This window comes from Pelodiscus sinensis, chromosome 14, assembly GCF_052426305.1.
Source record: "Pelodiscus sinensis isolate ZL-2025 chromosome 14, ASM5242630v1, whole genome shotgun sequence".
Classification (NCBI taxonomy): Eukaryota; Metazoa; Chordata; order Testudines; family Trionychidae; genus Pelodiscus; species Pelodiscus sinensis.
Window position 1 is genome coordinate 28,610,939 of NC_143065.1, and position 17,404 is coordinate 28,628,342.

At 41.2% G+C, this 17,404-nt stretch overlaps 1 protein-coding gene and 1 long non-coding RNA gene across 4 annotated transcripts in view; one reads left to right on the forward strand and one right to left on the reverse strand.

Annotated features, from left to right (window-relative positions):
* Positions 1 to 404: 404 nt before the first annotated feature.
* Positions 405 to 12,725, reverse strand: CFAP161 (cilia and flagella associated protein 161). 2 transcript variants are annotated; one of them, XM_075897116.2, is made up of 8 exons: positions 12,561 to 12,658; positions 11,972 to 12,125; positions 10,677 to 10,766; positions 10,264 to 10,502; positions 7,199 to 7,283; positions 5,588 to 5,746; positions 3,498 to 3,571; positions 405 to 2,565 (listed from the first exon to the last, which is right to left on the reverse strand). In XM_075897116.2, exons 4-8 carry the CDS (start codon positions 10,500 to 10,502, stop codon positions 2,370 to 2,372), a joined length of 753 nt encoding a protein of 250 aa, XP_075753231.1. In that variant the 5' UTR covers positions 10,677 to 10,766; positions 11,972 to 12,125; positions 12,561 to 12,658; the 3' UTR covers positions 405 to 2,369. The 2 variants fall into 2 exon arrangements, with proteins under 2 accessions (XP_075753231.1, XP_075753230.1); XM_075897115.2 differs by lacking the exon at positions 11,972 to 12,125 and having other exon boundaries at positions 12,561 to 12,725.
* Positions 12,726 to 12,814: 89 nt separating this feature from the next.
* The window catches only part of LOC149523600 (uncharacterized), a 57,812-nt gene continuing 53,222 nt past the window's right edge, over positions 12,815 to 17,404 (forward strand). For both annotated transcript variants that reach the window (XR_016350667.1, XR_016350668.1), the window contains exon 1: positions 12,815 to 13,026. This is a non-coding gene — a long non-coding RNA (uncharacterized LOC149523600). The remainder of the gene's footprint in view (positions 13,027 to 17,404) is intronic.

Sequence of the window (17,404 nt, forward strand, 5' to 3'; positions counted from 1 at the left end):
ACACTGTTAAAACGCGGTTATTTCGAGAGAAAACCCTTCTCTCGAAATAACCCTTATTCCTCATTGCCGAACTAGAGAGGTTCAATCTGTATAAAATATCATAACTCCATTACATTATAAAAATACTGAATTAGAATATAGTGGATTCATCAATTAAAGTTATACCCAAAGTAAAAAAAAATAAAAGTATGTGACTAGTTTATGCTTTATGGAATTCAAATTCTTCCTTGTAATACAGTACTTGTTTTTCTTTAGCTAACAATTTATTATGTTAAAAGAGATTATGGTTTTGGATTACGAATGCAAACCATGAGAAGCTTTTACTTTTAGCATTTGTAGATCTATTAAGGAGGATAGAAGGATTTAGAGGCTCATTAATGATGCACAGTGTTACCACTAAACCATCAGAGCAGCCAGATCTTTTTATTTACCATCTGCCATTTGGTGTGGTTATGAGAAAAGGGCCAAAGGCAATTCTATCAACAATATATTTGACTTATTGTGGCAGCAAGAGGGCATCTAAAAAATTACACACAAAACAACAGATTCAGTAAGTTGCAAACCAAGGCTTATTTTTGTTTACTATTTTAAGGTATCTTTGAATCTTCAGGGACTAGAATTAACTACTATGTATGACAGAGAACCTTGCTGGGTACTGGAGACCAAAGTGGAAATGCATAGATTCATACACAAATATTAGCAACACTAGTTTTTCAGTTTTGCAACGGGCAAATAGATGATAGTTTTTTTCTTAGTTTCATAAATTTTGCCATTATTTCTTGTTCTACAGAAAGAATAATTTGATAATTGATATTGGATGCTGGCAGTGGTTCAAAAGTCCTAGGCAGTAGGTTTAAATCAAACAGATTCTAGCAACACAGCTTGGAATCATGACAGGGTCAGATCAGCCCTTCTAGAGTTCCATGAAGTTTATTTTGGTAAAATGTTTAAAAATCAAGGTCTTGTCATAACTTCATGGACATTAAAGATTTCTTGGCAGTTTATAAGAACAGAGATTTGTTTTAATATTTTTGCCAAAAATTTCCTTTCTCCCCTTTGTGCACCAACAGCCTGTCCAAGCAATGCTGCTCTTCCAGCCCAGAGGTAGATGCATGATTCCTGTAGGCCTTGCACTCGGGAGAAAAGCTTGAATATGTGATTCCTAATGGTTCAAAATCCAGAAGGTAAATGTAGTAAAGAACACTAAAAGCACTATTTTTAAAAAATATTTAAGTTAGTCTCATAAGTTCTAAGGCCTGATTCATTATTTTTGAACACCTGTCAATGCTGTGCTAGTGAAAGGAAACAGTGAGTTTGAATGACATAAGATTCTCTGAGTTGGTCTTTAGGTGTCAAAAATTCCAATAAACTGGCACATCTTTAGCTTTTTAATGTTATGGAAACTACCACATATCCATTACCCTTAAAAAGGAGATAGTGGATTATTTTGAAAGAAGTGGTTAATAGGGATGTTAGATATGGTGTAATTGAATAATCATGTAACCGCATGATATTTTAGTCGTTGCATGACCAACTATTCGATAGTTTTTGGGGGCCAGCCCCATTCTTAGGGAACCCCCTGCCATCTCACACTGCTGCTTCTGATATGGCGGCAGCAGCACAGGTGGCAGGCAGAGCTGATGAGCGAGGGGAGCCAGTTTAAAAACCAGCTCCCCTCACAGACTAGCTGCCTGCTGCCCTGAACTGCTGCCTCTGATACAGAGGTAGCAGCACGGGGTAGCAGCAGTCCCTGTCCGTGGGGGGTGGGGTCAGTGCCCCGCAGACAAAGGCTGGTCCATCAGAGGCAGCAGTGGGAGGTTGAAGGGGACAGGCAGACGCGATACTCATGGGGAGCCTCATGGGCACTGGCTCCCGCTTTCCCCCTCCCTCCTTTGCTACCTTTGATACAGATGAGCTGAGGCTTATTGGTTAATCATGTATTTGTCTACACGATAACATCCCTAGAGGTTAATAGGCTGTAAGGACTGTTAAGTTAAAGAAAATCCATTAGTGTTGCTGATTTTTGATATATCCATTACCACCAGTGAATGTCAAAATGAGAAAATTAAGCCATTGGTTAAGAAGACTCCTGGAGCTGAGCTTATATATAGATCACCAAATTGTACTGATCAAATTCTGTCCTCAGTTTCACTTAAAAGCAATTCCACTGACTTCAGTGAGGTTACCCTGTGTAACTAATGGCAGATTTTCATATCTACTTATAAAACAAATGAATCTAGGGATAAAAATAAAATGTGAATAGAGAAATTGTGAAGTGCACTCAAAGCTCTAATTATCATCAAAATTTGAATTTTCATTTTGAAAACGCATAATGAAAATAAATGTTTTTGATCTTGGACTATTACATTCTATGTTCCTGCACAGAGTTCATTTTTCTCTCTCTCTCTGGTCTCCTCTGAGGGAGGCTTAGGTCTGTCAAACATGCTACTTTCATCATCACTGGGATTCGCAGTGACTATTATCCAGTAATTCTTATCTTCTTCAGCTTTATGGGAATCCAAATAGGTGTGACAGACGACTTCATATACCTTTCCAAAGTATGACCTGTCAAGAGAAAACAGTAGCATGGCTAGAGAGAATGACTATACATTCCATGCTCTCAGTCTCAGAAATTAATGGTGAGTCTATATAAACTATACATTACTCCTCTAACCATTTCATAAATAGCTTTTCTTACATAGCTTTTGATTTATTTAGCCATTTTATTCATGCATTTTTAGAAACTTTGTAATTATAATTTTAGAAATCAAAGACCAAAAGGAAAAGTTATCACTGGTCCAGATTCACCCATCTTATCCCAAAGCACCCCAGGGAGTATTCATTAATCCTAAAGAAGAGCAGGTGGTGCTACTGCAGCCTGCCTTCCTTCAGAATTTCCACTGGTGCATAGCAGCTCTTTTTAGTTGGGGTGCTATGGGTCCTCCATTGATATAGGTTTGCACTGAAAACACCCTGTTCCTCAGTCAGCTCTACTGATTCTGGGGGCTGTGCTGATTTACTTTAGGCTCCCTGGCTTTCATAATTTCAACCTCACCCCAGCAGACTTTCTGACTCAAAGGCCTCCACAAGGATCAAATATAGAATATAATATAGAAAGCAGAAGTTACATTCACACCAATATCATAACTTTACTTATTTTTGTTAGAGTCCATGTATTCTACATGCAATTTTCTACATTATATTAAAAAAAAATTCTGATCTAGGATACTTCCTAAGGTCCAACTTTCTCTACAAATAAAGGACTACTATTGGTCAGCAAGCACATCCAAAGTTTGAACTGAATGATTGCAGACCCAGAGAAGCACTAATTTACAGTCTGGCAATAAATTGAGAGTGTGGTCTATACTTTCTTTTGTTTTCTCACTAACTGTACTGAGAGAACCTGTCTCATTGCTTACATTCTTGATATACTAAACTTGATTAATGAAAAATATCCCTGAATCCCTGATGTTTATATTGTCATAAATTATACTTACCTCAGCCAGTAGTTCCTAGGAACTGCTAATCCCCGATTTGTATGGCAGTGAGTGATAAGGACTTTACTGTTTGCCTAAAGAAAGAATAAATAAGAGAATCTTTTTCACAGACATTTTAAAGACTGCAATTAAATAGTCCTTTTGTTGTGCAAGTGAAATGTTTCAAATTAGTGAATGTAATATGCTAAAAACACAAGGTCTGATTTTGGGTTTTGCTGTACCTCATTGATACTGGGGCAGTCATGTGCTGGTCTAGCCCCCACTGTAAATAAGCTGGTTTTACAAATTACTTGCAGAAGTCCCAAAAGGAGCATTCAGAATAGGTGAATGTATAACATTCTGGCCATACACTAATATATTTCTTTCCTTCATGGGCATGCCCCAGTGCTAGGCACTGTAAGAAAGAGTAGTAAAGCCAGGGAATGGTCCTGTGCCACCAGAGGAATCACAGGGTGTTTCCTAGAGAAGCCCAGTTGGTTTCCACACAAAAATATTCTGGGGCACAGTTTAGAACTGGGGCCTCCGCTTTTTAAAAATAGATTGTTACTGTATTGTTACATTTTTGCAAAGAACACTTTTAATTTATTTTTTAAAGTACAACAGAATTGATCTCAAATTAACTTTTTAAAAAATATTTTTAAAATGGTCATAGAAAAAAGAATCACTTGCTAATTTTAACCAGGTTTTGTGAGTCAGATGCGTCATATAAATATATTACAACAGAAGTAGTGGGTGGTAGTGGAGGAACTTTACTTCATTACTTCATATTTACCTTGAATTACAAAGGTCTTAACCGAGTAATCTCTAAGGATATGTCTAGACTATATCCCTCTGTCGCCAAAGGGATGTAAATTAGACCCACCAAAATTGCTAATGAAGCAGGGATTTAAATATCCCACGCTTCATTAGAATAAAAATGGTTCCGCTTTTTGCCTATGCGGCAATTTGCTGGCAAAAAGCAGCAGTCTAGACGGAGATCAGTCGACGAGGAAAGCCTTTTCCGACCGATCCCTTATGTCTCATGCAACGAGGTTTACAGGATCGATTGGAAAAGGCTTTCCTTGTCGACCGATCCCTGTCTAGACTGCCTCTTTTTGCCGGCAAATTGCCTCATCGGCAAAAAGCGGCGGCCATTTTTATTCTAATGAAGCGCGTGATATTTAAATCCCTGCTTCATTAACAATTTCGGTATGTCTAATTTACATCCCTCTGGTGACAGAGGGACGTAGTCTAGACATACCCTAAGAATTTTGGAAGTATTAATTAAGCTTCCAGCACTTCTGTGAAGTATGTAAATATTACATAAATTTTACATATACACACTGAGATTAGCATCCATGTTTTCAAAATTGGCCACTGATTTTGGATTTCTCCATTTTTGAGAGGCTCTGTGGGCTTTATTTTCAAAAGTACAAAGCAATCACAGCTCCTATTAACAGTGAAATTGCAGCTACTAAGTGCTTCTGAAATTCAGACTGAGGGTTACAAATTCAACTCCAAACCTGACATTCCCAAAAATCAGTGGCCACTTTTAAAAATGTTGGCCAAACTGATTTATCATAATTGCATAGCAAGTCAACTGAAAAGTTATCGTTGGAACCCAAGGCCTTGTCTATACTAGACCAGCTTAGGGTATGCAAAATGTGTAGTTGGAGTCAGCTTATGTTAAGACAAGCCGTGGCAGATCCATGCAGTGAGAGGCTGACAGAAGCACATGCTCCCTTACTCCTTGCAGAAGGAGGAGTATCAGATGCTGGCAGGAGCTGCCCTCAGCATTCAATTTAGGGGTCTATACTAGACCTGCTAAATCGAATGCTAGAAGATCAAACTCCAGCGTATCGATCTTCTCATATGTGTAGACATGCCCAGAGTGCTGAATCCTAGCTCCCTGTCCTAACCATTAGCTATAATTTGCAGACCGTTTCACTCCCATGACTATAGTTCACAGTTTATGCATGGAAAAATTTGCTTTTCACCATGACTTCCAGAATGCTGCAAAGAATAAACCTTTCTTTTAAATGGTTTATCAATACCCTTAATTAAATTATCTTAATATTTACTATTGTTTTACTTTCTATATAATTTCTTACAGGAACTGGAAATCCTTCATATTCAAGACGAAGCTGTGGATCCAAAAAGGTAGCTTGCCAACAAGTCAGGTAGGAGAGCTCATCTGTCAGAAATACTTGCTGAAGGTATGACTTTTTAGCAAATGTAACAAATGATTTATGGTCACTTGCAAGATATAACTGTAAATGGAAACATGCATGAATGACAATATACATTTAAATTATTAAACTACTAAGTTATTACAAATAAAAGAACAATTGTTTGTGTTTAGCAATGTCATATAAAATTATATAATATAATTTAAATACACTCAACTAGTTTTTAAAAACTACTTACAAATGTGATTGGTTTTGAGCATAGTATCTGTCTTATTCCAGAGTCAAAGAAAAAAATGGTGAAAAAGAATTGTATATATGTGCAAACAAAGAAGTATGTGACTAACATGAAAAAGTATACACAAATACCTGTAAAAACATGGGGTTACCTTTATACTTCAGAAATGATCTTGTGTTTCTGTTGTTGAAATAGTTGTTTCTACTGTGAGGACTGATCCAATGCTCACTGATTTAAATAAGCATTGCCTTAGACCCAAAACATAATGGAGTTATAAAAAAGAAACTGCTTTTTCAAGATTTGTTGTGAAAAGTCAGTCAGTCAATTCTCATGAATTTAAAACTCTTAACAGACACTAGATGGCTGATGAGCTTATGAATAGTGTGTTGCATTCAAATTGAGCAAGTGCCTTCAAAAAGAGATTATAGAAGTGTAAACACTGATATATAAATGAGATTTGTATTCCGGAAGGTTACTGTGATTATAAAGACACAGGCAAGGTTGTGTCTATAAAAAAAATCTATACATTGCATATTATTACATTAGAGCAGAGTCTTTTATTCTCAGTTCATTTAAAGGCAGAGTTTAAAACATTAACATTCCTGCAATGTTGGATTTTGTGGTGTGTTTCATGACATACTTAAAATTAGGGATGTAACATCTCATTTTATCAGTTAACCAGTTAAACATTGCATTTAACCGGTTAACGGATTAAGTGGGATTCCACGGGTAAGGGGGCTGCTCCAGCCCAGTTGAGCTGGAGTGGCTCCCTGCTTATGGTGTGGTGGGCCCAGCCCCACAGGGCTGCCAGCAGTCAGCCCCGCAGGACTGCCTGCTGCCGATACAATGGGGCTGCTGGCTTCTAGGTCCTGGCTTCGCATGGCTTCCAGTTAACTGGTTACGTGGTAAGCATCACCCGGTAAACCATTCACTTCCCTATTTAAAATGTTCATTTTTTTTTAATCTCCCTCATCTCAAATCACCTGGACTGCAATCCTGATCCCTCAAAATTTGGTAAAGGTCTCTGAATAGGTGTTGCAGTTGTTCTGGATTTACTCTGATTTAACCTAATTCAGATTCGGGCCCCCAACATCCTGTCTTGCAAATTGGCATGTTTGGCCATGTACAGTACTCTTGTATATGTTGCTTTTCTCCTCTCTTCACATGAAGTGCTCCAAGTTCAGTATAATTCTTTGCTTTTTTTAAAAACAAAAAATAGCATTCAAAATGTATAGAGTAACCTAAATTTACAGTATCGACAAGCACTAAAGTTTTACTTTACACTTGTGTTGCCTTACCATTTGATCAGCAAAACCACCTGTTGTCCCAAGACCAAAATTCTGCCCAAATCTAATTGGTTCACCCATAGAATTTCCTTCAACACTGTTAACACAGAAAAGAACCATATACATTGAAACACACCATATGCACTGATTTGTGTATATATACACACGTGTATTTAGTTGGAATTACTTATCATAGAAGTTGGTGTCACTGCCTCTTATTAAGGTTCCTAGTATCAAATACATTCTAGAAAGAGTTGGAATTTAAATAATTTATCACATCGATATTTAATATTCAGAGTGGAAAATTAGGCGCTCTCTGCTTTTTTTTTCAGATGCATACATTAAACACACACGATGGGATTTTCAAAACAATTTAAAGGAGATCAGCAGGGCTGACAGGTACTGTGGGCCCTGATGCAAGGTTGGGGGAGGACTAGCTCCATGCCCCCAACCAGGTGGGGCTGAGGGTGGAAGGGATGGGCCCTAGGGCAGTTAGTCCTTAGCTGCCCAGACTGCAACACATGCCCCCCTCTCCAGCCCTTGGAGCTCCCACAGCAATTCAAAAGGGCCTGGAGCTCTGGCCACCACCGAACCAATGGAAAGGAGCTCCAGTTCCCTTTGAAACTCTGGGCCACAGGGCAATTGCCCGTTTTCCCCATCTCCCATCAGTAAGCCTGAAGGAGACTGGTACCCAAATATCAGTGAAATCAGAGGGGCTATGTCTAGACTGCATTCCTCTCGAAAGAGGAATGCAAATGAAGTAGATCAAAAATCCAAATCGCATCTGAGTGCTTTTCCTGAAAAAATGAGGTGTATGGGTTCTTTCGAAAAATGGTTAGGTTTTTTTCGAAAGAACCCCATCTAGACTGCGGGGTTTGTTTGTTTTTCCCCAAAAAACCCTTTTTTGAAAAAGTGCTCAGATGCAATTATGCAAATGAAGTGCGGGATTTGTAAATCCTCGCTTCATTTGAATTTTCCATCTGATTCATTTGCATTCCTCTTTTGAGACAGGCATGCAGTCTAGACGAGCCCAGGGAATTCAACACTTAGGATTCATTGAAAATCCCAATCTATATGTTTAATTCATGCATCTGAAAAAGCAAAAGGAGTATTTCCAATTTATCATGTTGTTTAGTTTTCATATCGATTTATCATCCACCTCAATTAAAAAAAACCCAACCTGCTAATGAAATGTTAAAGTTAGCTCATTGCCTTTGATCATAAGCATTATTCTGCAACACTAAATAATGATTTGAATGATGGGATGGACTGAACCCTCAGCAAGTTCAGGTATGACACCAAACTGGAACGGAGAGGTAGATATGCTGAAGGGCAGGGATAGAGTCCAGAGTGACCTAGACAAATTAGAGGATTGGGCCAAAAGAAATATGATGATGTTTAACAAAGACAAGTGCAGAGTCCTACATTCAAGACTGCAAAATCCCACGCATTGCTACAGGCTAGAGTGGGGACCAATTGGCAAACAGCAGTTTTGCAGAAAAGGTTGTGAGGATTACAATGGTTGAAAAGCTGGATATGAGTCAACACTGTCCCTATTGCCAAGAAGACTGTAATGGCATATTGGGCTGCATTAGTAGGAGCACTGCCAGCAGATCAAAGAAAGTGATTATTCCTCTGTTTTCAACACTGGTAAGGCCACATCTGAAGTACTGCATCTAGTTTTGGACCTCCCCCACTACAGAAAGGATGTGGACAAATTGGAGGACAATGGAAATGATTAGGGGTCTCGAGGCACATGACTTATGAGGAGAGGCGGAGGAAACTGTGCTTATTTCGTCTTCAGAAGAGAAGAGTAAGGGGTGGATTTGACAGAAGCCTTCGACTACCTGAATGGGGGGTTCAAGAGGACAGAGCTAGGCTGTGCTCAGTGGTGACAGATGACAGAACAAGGTACAATGATCTCAAGTTGCTTTGGGGGAAGTATAGGTTGGAGATTAGGAAAAGCTATTTCACTAAGAGATTGGTGAAGCACTGGAATGTTACCTAGGGAAGTGATGGAATTTCCTGCTTTATAGATTTTTAAGGCCTGGCTTGACAAAACCCTGGTTGAGATGATTTAAGTGGAGTTGGTCCTGCTTTTAGCAGGAGGTTGGACTAGATGTCCTCCTAAGGTCTCTTCCTACTCTAATCTTCTATGATTCTATATCCCTATAATCGACTTCAGCTGTTATGAGTAGGCTATCAGATTAAAATTGCATAATATTTTACTTTATCTATATTCCCAATTCTAAAATATTTTAAGTCTATTTTACATAATTTATGCTGCTTATTTGCATAAATTTTATTTTTAGATTTTGGTGAATTTACAGATCCAGGTTTTTTGTCTCTAGTTAATGTCAGCATCTAGCTCCCTTCCATTAACACAATGATACAGCATTTGGCTTTTAAATATAGCAGGGAATGTTTAAATGAAAAAAATAGTTTATTTTTAGGTCATGAAAACATTTCTACCCATATGTTAGACTCTGTCTACACATATAACAAAAATATAACCTCAACCTCAAACAGTTTACAACTGAAGCATACCATCTCTTCTAACATTGTCAAGAACTAACCAGAGATATTGCTCAACTTTTAGCATGTCAGGACAAAAAGGCACCTTTTGCTCTTTTATGTTGTTACACAGAAGAAAGAAGGATATAAGATTTGACTAATTCTTATAAAATCCATGTGAGGTAACAAGTTATGTTTGTAAATGCTTTGTTAACTTAAAATATTGTTCTATGACAATAATAAGCTGTAGAGTTTATTTAACTTTAAAATATTTGGTAGTTTATTAAAAATAAGTACAAGTAAACATGATTCTGCTTTTGCACCAGTTTTATTCTGGTGCAAGCTCATTGATTTAATTGGAATTACTACTGATACACACTGGCATGAGTGCAGAATAGGGATCTAATGTGTAATAAAAATTAAGCCATTAATCTGAACTCAATAAAATGTGGCATTACATACTGACTTTCTTTTTAAGCAAGTTCATTATTTCACAAGATAAGATTAAACCTTAACACAAAGGTGTAACTGCTACTGAATCTACTGAATGTAAGACACCAAACCTTAGGATATGAAATGCATTTCGACCAACAGGCTTCACACTTTTCACTGCGCTCACTCCACAGGGGGCTTGTAGTGAATCAGATGTATGTACTCTTATATCATCTGGATTAACAGCCAAGGTTAGATTACCACACACTGCAGGATAATTCTCCATAGGTGATTTATTGTTTTCAGGGCTCAGAAGCATCACAGTGTCTCCAAAATGAACAAATCCATCTTTTGAAACTGATAGCTGCATCTATGTTAAAATATACATAGATTTGTATAAACTGTTTAATTTGTTTTGAAATTATTGTAATCTATCATATAGAATTCTAAAACATAGTGTTCTCACTACACAGGTGCTAGGAATTCACTACATTTTATAAGCACATGAAGCAGAATTGATAAAAATCTGTTAAGAATGGATTACCTGCTTTAAAAGATTATCTTTAAGTCTCTTTGATTTCTGTATTAGTAGTTCTCCTTTTTCTCTTTTATACAAATAATCTTTCAAGAGGTCCTGTTTAAAAGCAAAAATGAGAAACTAAACATAGTATCCAGCATTTTTACAATCACCTTGGCTGTGTCCAGACTGGCCAGTTTTTCCGGAAAATCAGCCGCTTTTCCGGAAAAACTTGCCTGCTGTCTACACTGGCCGCTTGAATTTTCGCAAAAGCACTGACTTCCTACTGTAAGCAATTAGTGCTTCTTGAGGAAATACTATTCTGCTCCCGTTCAGGCAAAAGTCCCTTTTGTGCAAAGCTTTTGTGCAAAAGGGCCAGTGTAGACAGCTCAGATTTGTTTTCCGCAAAAAAGCCCCGATCGCAAAAATGGCGATCGGGGCTTTTTTGCGGAAAAGCGAGTCTAGATTGGCACAGACGCTTTTCCGCAAAAAGTGCTTTTGCGGAAAAGCATCTGTGCCAATCTAGACGCTCTGTTCCGAAAATGCTTTTAACAGAAAACTCTTTCGAAAGAGGCTTGTAGTCTAGATGTAGCCTGAGAAGCATAGAATCAATGTCGCTATAGTTAGGTCAATGCAGTGTTAGTGTAGACCAGAGGTTCTCAACTTTCAGCCTGCTTGCAGCTCAATTCGCCTACAGCTGTGACCTATAAGACATCCTCAGGGCCTTACAGGTAGTGTATATATTATGTGGATACAGCCCTCATAACACATAGATTGCTGCACCAGTTCATAATGGTAAATAAGTTGAGATCTGCTGGTGCAGACACTGCATAGCTTACGTCAACTCTTACTGGTTTTCAAAAGCTGTCCCATAATGCCCCACACTGACAGTACAAGTGGAATAAGAGATCCTGGTGAGGACGTGCACGGCCAACATAAGAATGCACAAGGGCAGTAATTACTGTCATGGCTGTATGCTGAGGTAAATTAGTCCATGTTAAATGTTGTTAGCCTGAATGAGATGGGAGTAAGGGTACATCTACACACCAACATTATTTTGAAACAACTTAGTCCATGTCTACACAGCAGGCAGTTATTTCAAAATAATGTCAAAATATTGTCAAGCTGGAGGACTTCTTACTCCGAGTCCTGTAACCCTCAGTATATGAGAAGGGAAGTTGGAGGAAGAGAGCTCTGTTTTGACATAAGTGCTGTGTAGACGCTACCAGTTTCGAAATAAGCTATTTCAAAATAAGCCATGCAGTTGATGTAGCCCAGTTTGCGTAGCTTATTTCGAGTTAAGCCCTGCTATGTAGACACACCCTTTGTCTCCAGGGTTCCTCTGCCGCTCAGATGTCTTTCCATTCAGAGGAGAAGGTACCCACTGCGCTGACAGAGCCCCCACGTGGCAGGTGAGGAACGGATACACTTTACCAAGGTCGGTGGTCCTAGGGAGCCGGGTCCAGGCTGCAAATTCTGGTACGTGTGGGGGAGGAGGCCATGTTACACTGGCAGCTGCATGGGACCTGGGCCACCTCCCAGACAGGGAGAACCCAATGGCCCCAGGCTCCATGGGTACCCAGTGCTGAGTGGCTCTAGGGGTTAGGTCTCCTTCCCACCCCCTAGGATTAACAGCCGCGATGTCCCTCCGCCCAGGATGCCACCCTGCCTTAGAGTTGCTGCCCAACCCCAGGGTCGGGGTGGGGTGGGAGTGTGTGGGCGGGTCTCAAAGCCTCAGCCACCATGATCTGCCCGAGCCCTCAAGCCCACTGTGCCACTGGAGGAGCCACCCCACCTCCCGGGGCCCCTTTATCCTTCCTTCCGTAGGGTGCTGCCCAAAATGGGGGGGAGGGAGGGGCAGAAGCGAAGCATCGCTGGGGGGGGGGCAGGGAAGGGCAGCGGCTCTGGTACCTCCTCTAAGTACGTGTCCTCGTTCCAGTTGGCGATGAGCACCCCCGCGGTGTAGGGTTTGCCGCTCAAGCTAGCCCTGGCGTTCATGCTGGGGGGCGGGGCGGGGGGAAGCTGTAGTGGGGCGGGAGGGGGACAGTGGAGGAGTGAGCTCCAGGCAGGCTTCTCCCCGCACCGGCTAGGCCCCGGAGCGTTTACCGGTTTCCATGGGAACTGTTTGAGCAGGGGATTGGATGTTCTCGAGGGAAGATTCCGCCAATGAGGGGCGAGGGGGCGGGGATTTTTTCTGCTTTCCCGGTTGCCGCCGTGAGTCAGCGCAGCTGGAGAGGGGGTGGGCTCACTGCAGCTCTAGTGGTGCTACCCCCCTCCCGGTGTGCTTGGCTGGAGGCATCTCCCAGGCAGGCGTGTTACGCTGCTGGGACCAAACGAAAATTAGTTGTCATCCAACGCTCTTAGGCACAGAACGCTGGTAAGCAGCCCCCAGCCTGTACCTGCAAAACACCCCCCATGCAGGAGCCGGAGCTGCCCCCTCCCCCTCCTGCCCCAGCCCCTGCCGCATTGCACCAAGGCATTGGCTTGCAAGCCCCCTCCCCCTAATCGCTATTGCAATTCATCAAGGGACTGGCCTGCAGCCCCCACCCAACCCCTGCTGCACTGCACCAAAGGGATTGGCCTGCAAATCCCTCCCTCCCCTCATAATCTCAGCAGCCGGAACAACCACTTGCAGTGCACCAAAGTACTGCTGAGATGCGTTGGAGGGAGCCCCTCACCCTGTATTTTCACTCGTTTCTAAAGGCTGTTACTGGCGTCTGTTGGATCATTTTCTTTGAAAATATGATTACGATACAAAAAATCTTAAAAGCATGTTCAGAGATGTTAATGATAGTGTCTGCCTCTGTCACTCCAGTTATTATGGATTCATAAGAGCCGTGGGCTTGTTGTGAGACACTGTAACTACCAGAGTGATGAACCCATTAGATACACCTTAACTAGATCGCTCTATTCTTCTGTCCCCTGATCTCATTAACTTTCCATCTCTAACCTCGCTGTTCTTTAAAGCTTTCCTCCTCACTCTATGTTTATATTAAGCTCTATGGAACGTGTTCATGTAATTTTCAGAATCCAGTATAAACCCTCTCTCTCTATTACTTACTTGTGCCAAGGGATATCTGCACAGTGTAGAGAACATGGATTGAGTTGTGGGAATGTTGGGTGTCCAATTTTGCTGACTGATTTCACAGCTTTACATCTGACTTTTTTTAATTATTCTTGGTTGATACCCTCAGTATAAAGTCCCTAGTAAAATGATTTTAAAGTGAAGCTTTAAAGTAAATTCCATAAGATGTAATCTATTGTTTAAGGGAAGACTTTAATATGATAATTATATAACACTAATAACTGAATAAGGAGATCAAAGAGTTCAGAAGTATTAGGTGACTGACTTTTTTAAATGTCTAGGTTTAGAAGGACCTTAGATATGAAACAAAATTATACAGAGGAAAGAATAGGAAAATGATATAAATCTGGTTATTTTGTAGTGTCAAACTATTATGAGACAGCTGTGAAATTGATTTTATAGTGAATGAATGTCAACAGTTTAAAACTGGACACATTTTAAAGAAAATGGTATTTCTTTTGGTATAGACAGCTGGTCTTCACATTAATTTTAGGAATAGGATTGACAATAGTTTTATCGGGAAAGTGGATTTTTTTTTTGCTTCTACATCAAAACTAACTTCCTGCCTTATTGCTTGCTTTTGTATTTAGTGTAATCCAAGGCCCAACAAGGCAAGGTGAAATCCATCCCTGTAGCAACAGCTCCCCTCTGTGGCCATTTCTGATCAATGAAATTTGTATTCATCATTGCTTTGTTTTATTGACCCTGACATTAGAACACAGTCCTTTTTTCTACTGTTTAATGTCATTAGTTGGGACAATGCCACATATTTTGGCTCAGGACCAATGACCAGATCAGATTTTTTTAAAAATTTAAAAAACAGCGAATAATCCAGGAGGACCTTAGATACGAACCAAAAAATATAGATGATATCGTCTATATTTTGTGGGCACAACTGACTTCTTCAGATGAAAGCGGTCCAGGAGCACAAATATATTGCAGAAAAGAGGAGGGGGGGAGGATAAAACCTGACAAAGTGTCTGTGCTAAATTAGGCTAATAGAATGGGCTGTAAAGGTACGTCTACACTGCACGCTTATTTCAGAATAAAGCTATTTCAGAAGAAAAACTTCGAAATAGTTTTTTTTAAATAGTGCTTCTACACAGCAAAATGCTCATCAAAATAGTCCTGAGCTATTTTGAAATAGAGCATCCACACACATTGGAGCCTCAATCACATTTAAAGCCCCCCAGAAACACTTCAGGAAGCGCATCAGGACAGCACTCACTTCCTGTAGCTGCTTCCTGAAGTTCTTATAAAAAAGGAGACTGGGGAAAGGAGGTGGAGGGGGGGGGGGGAGGAGAGGCTTTAAGGCTGGGGCTGGGAGTGGTGCCTGCCTTGGGCCATCCCACTGCCTCTTGTGTAGGGCCCTGGATGCCCTAGGGGAGGCGCCGGGGGAGAAGCCAGAGGAGCAGGGGGAGAAACCAGAGGAGTGGGAGTAGGAGGGGGGGTGCCTGCTGGACTGTTCTAGGGCAGCAACCCTGCGGTCCACAATAGCTGTGTATGCCGCACACATGCTGTGGGCCTCTTGAGCCTGCTCCCACAAGGTGTTGCGGTGCAGCTCCTGATCCGCTTCCCACTACTGGTCCTGCCAGTCCAGAGGGTGCTAGAGGCCATGTAGGCAGGCCATGTGTTCCTGCTCAAAGTCCTTATGGTCTCGTCTGTGGTGGCGGCTCCGATGGGGTTGGGAGGCTGGCGTGGGAGATGTTGTGGGGGTGTCTCTCAGCTGGTCCAGCTGTGAAGAACAAAGAGAAGGGCAGTCATCCCAAGAGACTGGTCTTGGCAATGTGCTTGGAGCAAGGCCGTCTGTGGCCTACACAGCGAGCCCTTTCCTGCAGGAGCACAGGTGTCCCTGGGGGGGGGCAGCCTTGCTTCCCGCATGTCCTGGAGAGAAGCAGGCATGGGATGGTGCCAGCCAAGGTGAGAAGGGGTGGCAGGACAGTGTGGTTTCCTTCTGTGCCACACACACATCAGGACAGGTAGTGGTGGCATCCCACAGGGAGAGGATTTATAAGGGAGTTTGGGTCTAGGGGTGCTCAGGGCTAGGACAGGGGGTTGGGGTGCAGGAGCGTGTATAAGATTGGGACAGGGATTCAGGATGCAGGCTCAGGTAGACACTGCTTACCACAGGTGGCTCCAGGGTGGTAGTACAGTGAGGCTAAGGCAGACTCACCCCTGCCCTGGCCCTGCACCATTCTCAAAAGCAGCCAGCAAGCCCTCCATCCCAAACCCTGTTGTGCCCCCCACCCTTGTTCTGTGAAGATAAAATACAGGGTGGGAGAGGGAAACAGCTCCAAGGCAAAGGACAGGAGATATGCAGCGGTGTGGGGAGGAACAGCTGAAGTGTTGCACGTGATAGCCCCTTGGCCAAACCAGTCAAGATCACCTATCAGAGACTCCAAGATCTACCAGTAGATCCCAATCAACTGGTTGGTGACCACTGCTTTAAGGGCTTCAGGGGAAGGGAAACTATAGAGTTATAATGAGTCTGTACAGAATGGCCACCAGGGCACCTGTGGGAAGCCCTGGAGGCCACTTATTCCAAAATAACTCCATCTGCCCCATCCTGTTTTGAAATAACTACTGTATTTCAGAATAGGCATTATTCCTTGTAGAATGAGGGTTACAGAATTTGGAATAAGATGCCTGTTATTTCAAAATTATTTCGAAATAAGGGGCTTGCTGTGTAGATGCTCACTTTGTTATTTCGAAATAATGCTGCTGTATAGATGTGCCCTACACTTAGCTTTTGATGTCATTTGAGTGTTGAATATAATGGCCCATCCAAGACATGAGCAAAGACTGGTTAACATCCTTAGTATAAATTACACACAAAAAACAAAGAACGTAAATATATTGCTATACAGAGCAAAAGTACTCTGTAACCACTGCATTACTAGGAGAATATGAGTCTTGTCTTGTACTTGGAAATTTTTCATTTCTAATTCCATCATATTCTCTGACAAACAAATAAAAAGAGCCTATTAAAAATTATTCCTTTCATAAAATTAATGTCTTTCTTACAAGTGTGGCTAAGGACATAATGAAATGCAGATTACCTTGATTTTCTTTTTAAAAATTAAACAAAATGCATCTAGTAAAAAATCATTAATGAATTATTAAATATTTGGTGTGAAATCTTGCCCCCTGCCATTCACATAAGTGGCAGAACTCCCATTGACTTTAGCAGTGCCAGGGTACCACCCTATACTTGCAGAAGGATTTGCCAGATTAATTTGGGGAGGTGTGTTGGTTTGTGGGAGATTGGCTGTTTCTCCCTCGTAGTTTTACATGTAATAATCTTTAGTAAAAAGTGTATGATATTTTAAATGTGCTACAGAAGAAATATCAAATTGCATGATCATAAAAGGGATGCCATTCCAGCTTTTCCCTGATGTCACAAAATCAGTTCTTAATAAAGAAAAAAAAGCTTGAAAGAGAGTAGGATGGATTGGAGGATTTGTTATGACCTATAGAGCTTTCTAGGGTACCTGTAGGCCCTTAGTGCAACTACAGTCTAGCGTAGTTAGGCATGGCTAAGGCCAACATATTTAAACCTATTTAGGCAGTGCTGAGTGCAGCTAACTAATTTACGACCCCAAATCTATTTTCCAAAGGGTTTTAGGCATTTGGGAGTCTAAATTCCATCAAGAATTGGATTAGACCACCG

Bases quoted from the DNA above. Each gene is read 5' to 3' on its own strand.
- CFAP161 (XM_075897115.2), bottom strand. From the start codon at position 12,647: ATGAACGCCAGGGCTAGCTTGAGCGGCAAACCCTACACCGCGGGGGTG. The intron at 10,503-10,676 runs GTAATCCATTCT...ATTTTAACATAG, and splicing joins AAGATAATCTTTTAAAGCAG to ATGCAGCTATCAGTTTCAAA. The intron at 7,284-10,263 runs GTTTGGTGTCTT...CTGTGTTAACAG, and splicing joins AATGCATTTCATATCCTAAG to TGTTGAAGGAAATTCTATGG.